Raw genomic sequence first — 15051 nt, 5'->3', positions numbered from 1 at the left:
TAGGCTATACAAATATGTGTAGATGTTTTTTTTTGTATTCGGTGTTCTAATAGGCTATGTCATTTTAATATATACATGCCACCTCAGTCAGCACTACATAAATAGTATGAAATAGTTTTGCCACCTTCTAAATACAATTTAAAAAATAATAATCCTGTAACTTTCTGAGTCAAAGAAAGAGAGAGTGTATTGCAGATTACATTTTTTTTCCCATTCTATTAATTAATTCATTCATTAACATTAATTAATTTAAACATTATATTTAGCTTGACCGACCGTACATACATGCCGAGAAAAATATGCAAACTACGCCAAAAATGACTATTGACCGCGCGGGCGCGTTCGAAAATACAGCACTGAGCGCACTGGCCAATACAAACTAATAGGCGAGTGTGCTCCGGTGCGTAATTTCCGAACGCAGGTGTAGAGCAGCAGCGCCGCAGCCAGTATTGCCAGATTTTGCGAGAGAAATAAGCAACTCGGTCTATGAAAACAAGCCCAAAAGAAGCAACTAGGCTAATTGAAAATACAAGCTCACAACTCGCCACGATGCGACGCGTTGTGAGCGTGTAGATGTATTTAGAAACACGCCCAGAAAAACGCAACCCACAACCACCAATATTTACAAGCAACTTTACAGAAACACAAGCCCAACGTCGCTTATAATAAGCGGACATGGCAACACTGACCTCAGCCGGGAGGATACTTCAGAAGAAAGAGTAACGTCACGCTTTGATCTCGCCGCAAAGCCGGCTGCTATAGTTCCGAACATTGAAACAAACTCATTGAGATCATTGATTGAGATAGACAGAGCACTTTCGCATTCCATTTTTACATGGGAGTCAACGCTAGTGTCATAACTCTCTGGGAGGATAGTTCCAGCGCGCTCTATGTTGACTCGTTTCCAAAGGGGGCGTGGCTATGAGCTATGCTTGTCCAGCGTTGCCATGTCGGCACATTATAAGCTGGTTTTATTTCAAATGTACTTGTTTAGGCTTGAAAATAGCAGATCTACAAGCTCTAGCCGATAAGCCGATGTTTAAAGTGCTCCTGTTATGTGGCCTAGTAGTTGCTTCTTTTGGACTTGTTTTCCTAGACCTGGTCATGGTTGCTTATTTCTCTCACAATATATGGCAACACTGTGCTTGACACTGGTTGGCTGAGACGTTCTTAGAGTTTTTAAATCGAAGAAGCAGGAGCGGACCGACTACTGTCATAACAAACACTGGACTGAATTGACTGGTAAGACATGTTTTCACATAGCTTCATACTGATTAATTAATAATTTCTTGTCGCCAGTGTGGAAAATTGAAATAACGTTTAATTTATTCACTTAACTGCAGTGCTAAGCAACTGAAGCTAGAGTCAAAGCTATTATTAGTAGCCAAGCTAACGGTCAGTAGCAGGCAGCGTGTGTGAGGGATTACATTTTGTAGCCATAACCTTACATACTTGTGCATAATGTAACAAAAACACATACACTTTTTGGGTTTGACACGTCTCTGTGTTTCTTTTTGTCTGATTGTATACCAGATCAGCTATTTTTGGGGTCGGAAATAATATTGCATGTTGTCTCCAAAACATGGGACGCTGCATTGGAAAATGGTTAAGTGACAGATGCAGCTGTAAAGAAGTGCTCATTCATTTCTTCTCAATCACTCTTGCCAGCCTTGTTGTCAACGCACTGCAGCCATGAGGACAAGTGAATTTGACTCATCTGATGAAGAAGATGTTGGAGAGGAGCAGCTGACACCATTCCAGATCTCCTGGTATTGCAAATGCTTTAAGTGTGTTCCTATTTTAATTTAATCCAGAGAGAATCTTCTACATATTGTGTTAAGGGGCATTTAATTTTGTCTCCAAGGTTATCTTTGTCCATAGTGGAGTGTTCCCAGTTTCTTGGTATCTGTCCCTTACCAGGTGAAGTGGGATTTACTACAGTTATTCTCAAATCTCAATTATCATAATTCTAAGGTCATAATACCTTTAATGAGTAATGTTTGTTTGATCTGATTTTAGGATGCAGATTCAAAGATATAAGAAGAAATCTCCAAAGAGACATAGGTAAAAGTACCACATTATTACTGAAACAAATATACTTCAATCCTGTTGAATATTACCATAACAGGGTAAGTCTCGGGCTGTTTTGCAACTCCTTGCAGTGTTGAATGGATGGGAGCGCCACGTACATAATGCACACGGTTATGGCGCTGATAATAACTTAATGTTTCTTCTTTTTTTATCTCCACCAATGAGAATTCTGAAGGGTTGTTGATGACAGGTCAACTTCAAACCGCTGTGTTATGCGCAACAGCTAGGGCCAGCACCACCTCTAGGGGCTTTTAGACTCTATCATATTTTCCCTCAAAACTTATTAAAGTCTGCAAATACATGGATATAAATTGAATAATATATTATATGTTGTGTATACCTCCAAAAGCTGTATTTTAGCTGTCTTTTGAGGTCCTCATCTAAGTAGCGATCTGAAATAGTTGAGTTTTTTCGTGAATGCCAGTCCTTCTCAAAGTGGGGTTTAGTTTAGGGATACGATACGATAATACTTTATTGTCAGTTTGCACTGAAATTTGTCTTGCGACCCAGAAACAGCCATGTATGCAACATATAACAGTACACATATTTGACATGACACAAGAAAACAACAAAATACAAATACATACATAAAGACATGCAAAGACAAGAGCAATGTCCACCACTCAGCCTACCCCTGGCTTATAACTCCTGATTAAGCCTCAATGTCGTCTGATGGACAAAGGACCTCTTCAGTTTGACCTTATTGTATGTAGGAACACTGTATCTCCTTCCTGAAGGCAGCAACCTATATTCTCCATACAAAGCATGGCTAGTGTTTGAAGTGATATTCCTTGCCAACCTTATCATACTGTTATCATACGTAGATGTATAGAGCCTCTGAAGTGGTTGTCCAACAATCTTTGAACAAATGTTCACTTGTTGCAGCAGTTGTGACTTTAAAGCTACAGACAGACATCCATACCAGGTGGTACTACAGTACTGCAGGACACTCATAATAACAGAAGTGAAAAACAAAAGAAGAATCTGTCTACTAGCACCAAAAGATCTCAGACGGCGAAGGAAATAGACTCTTTGTTTTGTCTTCTTACCCACTGATTCAATCTGGTCTTTCCATGACAAAAGGTGGTCTATTACTACTCCTAGGTATGTATACGAACATACCTGGTTGATCTGTTCACTATGAATAGTTATAGGGGATCTGTGTATCTCTAGTGGGGCACCAAAAACAATCTCTTCTGTCTTTTTTGTGTTAATGATAAGAGCGTTGTTATCACTCCATTCCACCACCTTATTTACTCTGTGTTGGTGCAGTCCAGGATCACTGGAACTATCCAAAAGAGAAATCAAAACTGTATCATCAGAGTACTTTAGAATGTATTGGTCTGGCTTGTCAGTGCGACATTCAGACAGACATTTCTCAGTACTACAGCTGTCAGTATAAAGGGTGAACAATACAGCTGAGCTTACACAACCCTGGGGAGCACCAACATTAGTGGTTAATGCTGAGGAGAGGGTTTTGTTCACTTTCACCCTCTGTACTCTGTTAGTAAGGAAGGAAGCATACCAGTGAATTAAGTATGGATTCAGTTCCAACTGTACCATCTTTGACACCAGAATATCAGACTGTATTGTATTGAAGGCTGAAGAGAAGTCTAAGAACAGCACCCTTGCATGATTCTTATTAGACTTATCTAGGTGTTTTGTAATGAAGTGGACCAGTGTGACAACCGCATCCTCTGTACCGCAACCTTTCTTATAAGCAAACTGACAGGGGTCAAATTTGTCTTTAGTTATACTCACAAGATGTTGCAACAGTATTCTTTCCAGTGATTTCATGGTCACTGAAGTAAGAGCTATGGGTCTATAATCCTTATGTTCTTTTGGACATTGGATTTTGGGTAATGGTTTTATGTGTGAGGTTTTCCAACACAGAGGAATTATATGTGTGTCTACAGAGGTTTGAAATATTGGTTGCCACACAGGAGCCAACTCGGATGCAAAGTTTTTGAGGAGAAAAGCACTGCACTCGTCCGGCCCATTAGCTTTCCTTGTGTTAGTACACCGAAACACTTTCCTGACATCCTCTTCAGTGATGATAATTCTGTCTGAGGGGGCAGGTGTTACAGCCTTAAGTATTTCAGTGCACTTAGAGGAATCGCCCAATGATTCGAATCTGGCATAGAAAGTATTTAGGTCATTGGCAAAGCCAAGTTCATTGTCTGTCACAATAGGTTTGGTTGGGGCTGACATTCCTGTCATGGATTTCATAGTATCCCACGCCTTTTTGTGATTTTTAGCTTTGAACGCATCCTCTAGGTGCTGTCTATGTGCCAATTTTGCCTGCCTCATTTTTGTTTTTAGCTTATTTTCTGTCAATTTGAGTGCACCGAAATCTTTGCTTATGAAGGCTGTTTTCCTTTCATTTATTATATTCTTTATGTCCTTGGTCACATATGTTTTATTGTTCGGATAGATTTTAATTTCTTTTGTAGGAACAACCAGCTGTACACAAAAATTAATGTAATCATTTGTAACTGTGGTTATTTCGTCCAATGAACCATCTCTAAAAGTGTCCCAATCTGTACAGTCCAGGCATGCTTTTAGTTGTTCCTTGCTTTCATTTGTCCATGTCCTAACTACTTTCTTCTCCACCTTTCCTCTCTTCAGTTTTGACTTATAAACTGGAGTCATGTACACAACATTATGGTCAGAGGTCAATATAGGCGGGCCTACCTTGGCAACATATGCATCTGGAATGTTCACATAACACTTGTCCAGAATGTTATTTTTCCTAGTCGCATCCTTGACATACTGTACAAATCCTGGCAACACAGTGTCTAGATAACACTGGTTCAAGTCTCCAAGTACGATTGCTGGTGCCTCTGGGTACTGTAGTTGTAGTCCATGTACACAGTCAGCAATGGTTTTTGCTGCCTGTGCTGCTCTTCCTGGCCCTTTAGGAGGCACATAGACTATGAACAGTAGAATGCACCCAAATTCGCGGGGGAGATAGAACGGTCTTAAAGTCATGCCCAGGGAACCCCAGGGGTGTTGAGGGTTGACCCATACAATCATACCTCCCATTTCTACTCTCTCTGAGGTAGATTTTACTGTGTAAATTGGGGTCCCAGAAATAGAAAATCGTATCAAATGGGAGTCCTTCGCCTAATGCATATTAAACTGGGGGTCTTTGACATTAGAGAGTTGGAGAACCACTGTTGTATGCCTATCACTTTTGCCTCACATAACATCTCATCCACAGAGGAGCTTCAGAACCAGGGAGTGCAGGATGTGTTTGTTTTGTGCACCAGAGGGGAGCTTCACAAGTACAGGGTCCCCTCCCTCCTGGAGGCCTACCGACAGAGGGGCTTCAGTGTGCACCACATGCCCTTCCCAGACGGCTGCCCCCCGGAGATGGAGCAGTGCTGGCAGATCCTAGAGCAGCTGCAGTTGAACCTGCAGGACAACAGGAGGACTGTGATCCAGTGAGTTTGTTCATTGCTCTCTAAACCAGTGGTTTTCAAGCTCTTTCATTTCAAGGACCCCCATAACTGAGATTGTGTACAAATGGAACCATTTGTACACTCTCTGAGTTACAGACCTGTAAGGGACCCTTACAGGTCTGTAACTCCTTTGTAAACCCATCAAGGAATGCTGAGGCTGTTAGTCATAATTGACCTTGAAATCATTTATAATCTTTTATATTTCTTATAGGATTTTACGCTCATATTGTACTGTCTGCCTCAAGAATTTATGGCTGTGGAGGGGGTTGAGCCTTTGACTTCTCTACTCCAGGAAACTCTCTCTACCTTGAGGCAACTGACATGCTTTTATTAATCAGGCATCATTCCAGTTCATATTTAACAATTTCAAAAGACTGATGTGTTGTGACCATTATGCCCTCAGCAGGGTTGATAACTCTTCCAATTAATATTACAATATAATTTTATCAAAGAGCACTTGCCAATCACTGGTTTGGAAATGTTATGAATGTGCATATCGGTAAACATCTCTTCTAGACTTGTGTTTGAAAATGTCTTAAACTATTAGAATTTGAATATACATTTTGAGCCTCTGATTTACTTTACCAGATACAAAATGGTGTCAAAAGTGGAAATGACAGCTGTCACCTAAACTCAAGAGTAGGGAATAGATTGCAAGTGTGGTTTCCTGTAGCTCATACCAGTTGGGGGGTCAGTCCAAAAGTCTCACGCATCCAAAGAAAACCTGGGAATGATGGCACTTCAAAAAGAAAAATAAGACTTCAACTACTATTTTCCATCAAATGTAAACATAACTTTTATGTTTGTTTTTTGTGTTTCATGTTAGATATGATATGATACTATGTTATGGTTGTGCTATACTGCCATAGAGAACAGGAGTACACCACCACTAGAGGATACCATAGTCCTATAATGAGGGTATTACCCAAGAAACCTCTCTTTTGAGAATTACACACAACTGAAAGAATATGTGACTCAGCTTTGCATTCGTACTCTTATCCACTCAAGAGGATTTTATACTTCTTCCCTCAGCTGTTATGGAGGCCTGGGACGCTCTGCACTAAGTAAGACTTAATTGCTGTATTCATTTTTAAACATTTGCTCAGTCTTGTAAACATTATCCGACAGGGTGTGAAGTACAAAAATACTGCATTTCCTATTTTGAATGTGTCGTGATAACAGCCCACATCTCCTACATTTAGTTGCTGCGTGTTTGCTGCTGCAGCTGTCCGTTACCATGACACCAAACAAGGCCATAGAGATCCTCAGGGAGCTCAGAGGAGGTGGAGCGATACAAACAGTCAAGGTGAATGATACTTTATGAACCTTCAGTTTAAATTATGTTGTTCATGACATGGTATATGGGTTTCTGTGTACCTGTCTAAATGCTTTAAAAAATGAATGTGTTTTACATATTGATCATTTCTGCATTTTATCGTTCCACAGCAATATAACTTCCTGCAAGAGTTTCGTGAAAAGTACTCCGCCTACCAAGAAAGCAAGGAGGTTCCAACAGACAGATCAGTATCCCGGTGATCAGTGTCCTTCATGGAGGGAGTGGAACTCTTCTATACCGGATCACTTGCCAGCTTTTCTTTTATGATTAAGTGTGAAGTAACTGTGTTCATTATGACTGCACTTTAAAAGAAGTCTTAATATATTATTGTCGTCACCCCCCCCCCAATTAATGTGCATTGCTTTTGATCCCAATAAAACAATCAAAAAGTAATTTATTGTGGTGGAAATTCTGTTCTTAAATTCCGGTTGTGGTCATGATATAAATCCAATGTCTATCAAAAAGGCCTTATGCTATTTATGTGCTCTATTCTGTCCTACAAAGGACTGTTGTTTAAAACAAAACAAAATAAACGGTTAACTTGTAACTATTTTTGTATGTTTAAGGTACTCAGGCCTCCAAGTACTGAGAATGGGTACTGCACAAAAATTATACCCCTAAATGTTACTAAAGTATATACTACCGACTTAAACAAGTCTTTGGTGAGATTAGTTGAAATTTTACGGTTTTATAGTAGACCTGAAATAAACATTTCTGACACCCGTTTCCTGGTTTATGTCTACACATAAGTAACTACAAACCACCTCACCTTTTCCCCTCCCTGTAGTTTTTATTTTTATTTTTTCATTTTGGTGATAACTGCCCCTGTCCACTTCATCTAATACTTAATGCGTTTAATTTGTTTTATACCAGCTAAATGTGGCACTGCAATTATATTGATCTGTAAAATTTAACAGCAGCCATAGACAAATTGATTTGGCAGTCACCAACCTATCTAGATCGGTCTCAACATGAATTTCCCCTAAAATCACTTGAAATGATATTAGTCTTCAAAATATTGTACAGTGAAATGGGTTTATTTGGATTCATCGCAATTCAAATTCATTCCCCTGATGCGACACGTGGTATCTAAATTCAATACATTGAAAAGTAAAATATGTGTGATAAATGTTCATCCCTTTCCCTGATAAATTTACAAGTAGGAAAATGGCAATAAATAGTTTCATATTTCATCTAATGGTCTCAAAATTAATTGTCACTATTCTGGATTTGATGTAGAAAACATTAGACACTAAAATGAGTGTAACACCTGAAAGAAAGTACAAAAACCTTAACATCGAATAAATAAAACACTGGAGTTTCTAATGCAATTGGAATATGGTGTTAAAAATGTTTTGACAAGTCAAAAGGTACAGTCGACAGGCACAACAGACTTTTGTCTATCAAAGCGCAAAATGAGGACCATGAAGGACCTGCTAATCCAGAAAACACTGATTCTACCTTTTCATTTAGCATGGTTTTATAGTAAGGTATACCTTCTAAAGAGAATTACATTTCACATTACATGGATATTTCTACATGGGGATGTTAAAAGTATGTTGTGACACTCCGAAAAACATTGCCACAGATGTAGGGTGATACTGTATTTCAATGCAATTTAAAAATGATCAAGGAAACATGATAAGTATCAAATATTTTGCAAACTGAACTCAATGACAACCATACCGATTGTCCTAGTGCAACACTTACTGTAGGAGTGATAACAACCCACACACAAAGGTTTAATGTAAATGTGGGTCCCAAAAACAAATATTCAATTTAAACCATGTGTACATAGGGAAGCAATGGAGTAAAATTCGATTTAAAATGTTCTAGTTTGTATTTAGTCGATAATAAATCACATGGCATATAAGATTGCTCTTACAACTTGGAAACCATTTCACTGAAAATACTAAATGTAGTTAAGCACACAGGCCACAATTTTCTCTGATAATGCACACTAAAAAAAAAAAAATCTATGTAGTAAACAGTCAAGGGTAGGAAATTTTATTTTTGAGTCCGACCATCAATCACCACACCATTAAGAATAAATGAAACAAAACAAAAACTTAAGTCCAGGCTTTGTTGATCTTCCATACAAATGTATCTGTAGAACTATGAGGAATGGTGGGACCCAGATTACTCTTTTAAAAAGGGCTAATAAATGTTTTTGAAATGACACTGCGCCATATGGTGATATCGTGGTGGGGGCAGGGAGAGGGAGTCGGTCAGTCGAGAGTTCATCCTCTTGTAAATGGGGTCTTGTGTTCTGCTGAAATGTCAGTCTTCAGCAGGTCCAGGTTCCAGCACCAGCCACTAAGAGCATAGTGTTTGGTCATCTACTGTACATGCAGGTCCTTTTCCATCTTGTTCGCTTTAAGAGCTAACCAGAACATAAATCATCCTATAGAGAAACACAGAAAATTGAGAAATAGATCAGACAATGGTCCCTATGACCTTCTAGTTCTTATGGTTTTCCATCTTATCAGGTAGTACCACTGAGAAAAGTATGGAACCAACTAAACTAAGAGTGAAGTATTCCTTAATCAAATCTCTACCGCCTTTGAGATAACGCTAGTTCGTAATTGGCTTCTCACTGATGAAGTCACTCAAAGTCAGGCTTTCTGGGTATGTTTCTCCACTTAACCCATTTTGGACGGGAACCCCTCTTGGGGTTCTTGTTGCTATGTACAGTATATAGCAACATACATTTGTTGTAATTTTTGAATAAATATTTGAAGTTTTTCAGAAAACAAGGTCAGGATTTAGAAGGCGTTTTTAGAATTGGCTCAAGTCACTTGTGGGGTGAAGACTTGGCACGTATAACTTTAACACCTCATAATGGAAGCAGCTAGGGATGTTAATTAACTGTTTAACCCATATGTGAATCCTCTTATTTATGCTGATATATTGCGCAATGTAAGAATAAATCTTATGTACTAAGATTTGTTGTGTTGGATGTTTTGGTCATTTTAGTGGGTTACAGGCTAACGGCAGACATTTTGTCCATTTTAAATAGCAAATTACAAATTAAACTAGCGAATTTGCATTAATAGATGCAACAGAAAGAGAGTACCAAGCACAAACTCATGTACACACCCATAGAGATAGTAGAAAAATGACAAAAGGTAGAAAGCCAGTTTGCACCAGCCCTCCTTTTGACAGTATGCAAGGATGTCAGCATTCATGATGGTTGTAGGGTCATACAGTCCTGGACCGCTCATCACTGGTCTGCTCATATACCTGGATTATATGGAATAAAGGTGAATATTCTATAATATCACTTGAGTATTAATAATCATTGTTAATGTTTAGTGGACATTATAAGCTAACCAATAGCTGAAACTGCTAAATAATCCTCCATTCACAAAACGCTAAACTAATCAAAATGAGTGTGTATTCCCTCAGGGGTACGATGCCCACCTCCAGACGTGGTACGCTAGCAGTGGCATGTTGAGGCCAAGGGTGAGCCACTCTGCAGCGCAGAAGAACATCACACAGAAGAAGACATGGATGAGGTACTCTGGGAGCACAAGCTGAAAATAAGCAAGAGAAGCAAACATTAGGAGCCATGTACACAAGAATATTAGGAGCAAATGTGGATTGCCCTGGTTAACTTCTACTCACTCATTCAAACCTTCTTGAACTTAATAATGGTTAAACGCCAAACAAAAAAATCGAAGTAATTTGCCTGTAGAAAAACATGCATTTATTTAATTTCCAGTTCCTAAGTATGGGCTCAAAATGAATGAATGCAAAGTGATCAACTGAAGTTGAAGCACATTTGGGCGGAGGGGAGAGACACCAAGGAAATTTAGCTAGCAGTCATACAAGCCAAGGTCCAATTATAAAGCTATCGGTTAGACATATCTAAATATGGCAAGTACATGTTTACAGAATAAGTCCAGAACAGGAAATATATAACACTGGCCAATTTGAGCTGACACCTTTCCCTGACTTTTCACTCCATTTCTAATGGCTTGCATGTAGTCTGCTGAACTGGTTCTACCATTACTATACATATTATGTAACAAAGCAGCTAACAGGTGACAAACTGAATTTTACGCCATTGATTGGGGCAAAAAAACGACTAACAAACTTTCAGTGCTCTATCATGCACTGTTAGAGCTGACACATGTGACAACATGCATTATTAGCTCTGACCACAGATGCTAGGGGGGGGATTCAGCCTGAAGACACTGGTGCATTTCAACAATTTGCTGCACTGAGAACACACTTAAGGACAATCCCATATCCTCAGAAGCAGCCATAGGGCAACATACTGGAGGTTACCATGCTACTATGTTGACTAGCAGTCTTGATGCAGCAGCTTGCCTCAAGGTGACAGTCAGCGCTAGTGTGGGGATTGAGGAGGGGGGCAGATGGAGTCACCACATGGAAGCCATGCATTCAAATAGAGCAGAGGGCATGGTGTGCAGGGGACAACCAAAAGCCCACAGATGGAGAGGTGAGGGGATGTGTCAGAGTAGGAGGAAAGCACAGGGAGTCGGGCTGGCATGTTGAAATCCTGCACTGTGTTGCCAAATGTAAAACATTTGATTACCAGGTTTAAAATAGAAGTGCTGATTGAGTGCAATTATGTTCAAACAAAAAGACTGGCCAAAACTGCAAGTTCTTGCAGGCAGAGAATATAGAGTAGAAATACAACGTTAAAACAGGATATTTCACTTAAAACTCCTCCCACTATTGAAATCACTAACCAATCAGTGCTCACTTATACTGCTGAGCTAGGGAGTGTTGAGAATCTGCAGCCATCTGTTCCACACCCCAGGTAAAGTAAGTTTATAGCCAAATACCTGTATTTTTGGCTCATTATGGCTAATTGTTCAATCAAATGTCTGCTTCAGTTAGAGTAATGTAAAAACTACTATGAACCGTTTTAAATAAGCTTTGAAATGTAAAATCAAACTGTAGCTGGCATAAAGTTGAACATTATCCAGTACCTGTGTAAACCCTATTCTTAACTGGCTACCAAAACTGGGACAATATTACTTTAATTTTGAGGTGAATTTATGAATTTAAAAAGGATTGTCAAATCAGACAGGGACTGAATGGGACTAGTATGAAGTTACGGTAGCCCCAGTTGTAGTTACAAGTAATGCCTGAATGGCAGTTGTTGGCAAGTTACTATTAACTCTCATTAATACAACACTATGCAAACAAAGGGTAGGTTGTAATAAGATCATGCATTTTCTGAGCATTTGCAAGTCTTTTCAGTTAACACCTGTACTTTGAACATCAATAACATTGGATGAGTATCCACCACATGAGTTGCTATTGCACATTCCAATGCTTTTGATGAGCACCTTGGCCTCTGTTAAACAAAGTAAAATCAGCTCAACGCAGAATGCATCATCTGTCTCAACATTGCTCCGGATCATTTCAGGACTTAAATACCAGGTACAAAAAAGGACAATTAAGTGCACATGATAATTTAAAACATTACACGGAGGACCGCAGCTGAACATCAATATCATGTATAATAGAAAATAAAAATGTAATGTACACCAACAAAAAAAAAATATATATATATAAAAAAAACAAATTTAACAAAAAGCCCAAATTGTGGTCGGATACAAGAAATACTATTGAAAGAGTATAAGGGCTTCAGACACAGGCCTGATGCATTCTAATCCTAATCTGAGCCGTAGTCTTGTTCCTGAGATTAGTTGACTGAAAAGACGTTTGCAAACACTCCCCCGTGCAAAATGACAGATTGCAGACTGAACTTAACTTGAGCGGGCATTTGAGATCGAAGATTTGTACAAACCTTTAATGCAATTTTGACTCTTTTTATCTTTTTGACCTTTTCAATTGTCTTTTTGCCGACAACAAAAGGTGTACAAAAGGCAGATTAGAAAAACAAAAATGCGTTAGAGTTTCACAGCTGACAAGATCACTCTTGATTAATTACAGGCAGGTATTCAGCATAACAGTGCAGAGAAATCAATTGAAAGGTTGGTCAGCGGATAAACTCATCCCTAAAAATAAAAAAAACACCTTTAACAAAGCATTTCGCATGCAGTCAAAGAGGCAATGCGGAGTCAGTGATATGTCCAATGTAACACTTACCGGATTTAATGTGTTACATTGATCTATAGGATTCTTGTAGTCAGTCTTCAGCTCATCGAATGCTATTATCTGGAGGGGAGAATAATATCATATAACAGTTTGTAAAAGCAATATCATTTTTTTTAAACAAATAGTGTGTTGGGCAAATTAGGTGTTATTGTCTTGCTGGATATCAAAAAGCTCAATCAGTAAAACTGGCAAGAACAGACCATGAGTTTTAGAATAGATATTAATCTTGACATAGTCAGACGTGTCACATATGCATACAGACAGACGTCACAAAGACAGTGTTTATATTGAGTCAAAAATCTATATTCATGGTAACGTATCTGAACAGTTTACATTTAAACAGTCAGTATAATATTACACGTATTCCCAATTGTAACATACGAATATGACAACATATTGTCCGTTATACAACGGGAAGGAAACTGATGACCGCATCCCCATGTCGTTTCAGGATCCACATCATCCACTCATAGAAGCTAGTAGTTTGCTGGCTAAGTTAACGTTAGTAAACATGGCAAAACACCTGCTTGTGTGATACGCAGTACTTAATCATGCATGTTGTAATAATAATCAAAATCTAGAAAAAGTTGTCAAATAAGTGTAGTGGAGTAAAAGTACAATATTTGCCTCCGACATGTAATGGAGTAGTAATTGGAAATACTCCAGTAAAGTAAAACACACCTCAAAATGGTTTACACCATTGGATACGTTATGTCGTGCCTGAGCAGACAGTTGACATATTACAGTGTCACAACAATGTTGTGTTAAAGATCGAAAGGAGAATAAAGAGGGCCAGAGGCAGGAGGACGTTCCCGGTGGCCTGATCAGTGTCTGTCTGCTAGCTAGCCCACCACAGAGAGACAGGGTGTGTGTGTGTGTGCCATTCATTCTATGGCTGCGTTTCGGGTTGTGCTTTCTGTCAAAGCTGCGCAGCCGCTGACATGGCCATTCCCTTCTGTCAAGTCTATCACTTGTTCAAATGACGTGTCGCTCGACAAAAATGACGTATTTTCAAATGTGGAATTACGTCGGTTTGTGGTCGAGTGACAGGCTAAGTTAGCTCTATGGCTAACGGTAGCAGCCACTCGCCATATTACAGCAACGTTACCCCTGCTGGCTAGCTAATGCTTGGTGGTGCTGGTAGCGCGTACCGAAAATAGCAGATCTACAAGCTCACAGCGCGTGGCGCTGCGACGCACTGTGAGCTTGTAGATCGGCTATTTTCGCTGCGCGCGACACCGGCACGCAGCCGCGTATACATCACCCTCAACGGACAAGCTTAACGTTGGCACACACATTGCTGCGTAGAGGCTCGTCCAGTACGTTATGAGTGACCTTAACACATCATCATTATTCTACCGTACTTACATGCCAAATGGCGAAGAAGATCAGGGCTGCCGTGAGCAACAGAGCCAGCATATAACAAAAGGCCGCGAATGTGAACGCCATTTTTTCCTGCAGGCACCACCAGCTCCGCTAAGCTTGTTGCTGCTGTCCTGCGTGGTTTGTAGTGATGTGAGATCTGTCACCAGTGTTGCCGGATTCTGTGAGAGTAATAAGCAGCCAGGTCTAATGAAAACAAGCCCAAAAGAAGCGACTTGGCTAAATGAGCACTTTTAAACCGTTGTACATGGTCAGCTATTTGAACAGATATAGCCGATCTATAAGCTCACAGCTCACAAAACAAATCTTGATTATTATTTTTTTAATATTTTTGAAACAATTTTAAATACACCATCTGGTACGTGGCCCCCGTAACGGGGGTCCCTACTCCTGGCACAACATATTTTTAGATGGGGGGGGGGGGGGTACATATACATTTGGGGGTCCTTGACATGAAAATGTTTTAGAGCCACTGGTTTAAACAACATTAGGAAACGAGCCCAAATAAGCAACTACACTTTAGAAACAAGCCCAAAAAAACTGCAACCACCAATATTTAAAAGCAACTGAAGAGAAAAACAAGCCCACCGTCGCTAAGCGGACATGGCAACACTGCTGGTGTGTCGTCACACCGTTGTTTGATTACAGACACCGCGAGACACGCAAGGGTGGTGT

At 39.6% G+C, this 15051-nt stretch overlaps 2 protein-coding genes across 2 annotated transcripts; one reads left to right on the top strand and one right to left on the bottom strand.

The window, feature by feature from the left end:
- Positions 1-1176: 1176 nt before the first annotated feature.
- cdkn3 (cyclin dependent kinase inhibitor 3) lies at positions 1177-7265 on the top strand. The gene is made up of 8 exons (XM_084044915.1): positions 1177-1242; positions 1669-1769; positions 1865-1920; positions 2020-2064; positions 5315-5537; positions 6588-6619; positions 6758-6861; positions 7002-7265. The coding sequence occupies exons 2-8, from the start codon at positions 1693-1695 to the stop codon at positions 7089-7091; spliced, it is 627 nt and encodes a 208-aa protein (XP_083901041.1). The 5' UTR covers positions 1177-1242; positions 1669-1692; the 3' UTR covers positions 7092-7265.
- Positions 7266-8069: 804 nt separating this feature from the next.
- Positions 8070-14507, bottom strand: cnih1 (cornichon family member 1). Its single transcript, XM_084045294.1, has 5 exons — positions 14362-14507; positions 12985-13053; positions 10315-10427; positions 9991-10134; positions 8070-9295 (listed from the first exon to the last, which is right to left on the bottom strand). Exons 1-5 carry the CDS (start codon positions 14440-14442, stop codon positions 9268-9270), a joined length of 435 nt encoding a protein of 144 aa, XP_083901420.1. The 5' UTR covers positions 14443-14507; the 3' UTR covers positions 8070-9267.
- Between the last annotated feature and the right edge of the window lie 544 nt (positions 14508-15051).

The sequence above is a fragment of the Gymnoscopelus microlampas genome, assembly GCF_963454915.1.
Source record: "Gymnoscopelus microlampas genome assembly, chromosome: 20".
Classification (NCBI taxonomy): domain Eukaryota; kingdom Metazoa; phylum Chordata; class Actinopteri; order Myctophiformes; family Myctophidae; genus Gymnoscopelus; species Gymnoscopelus microlampas.
This window is presented reverse-complemented; position numbering and strand designations above follow the sequence as displayed.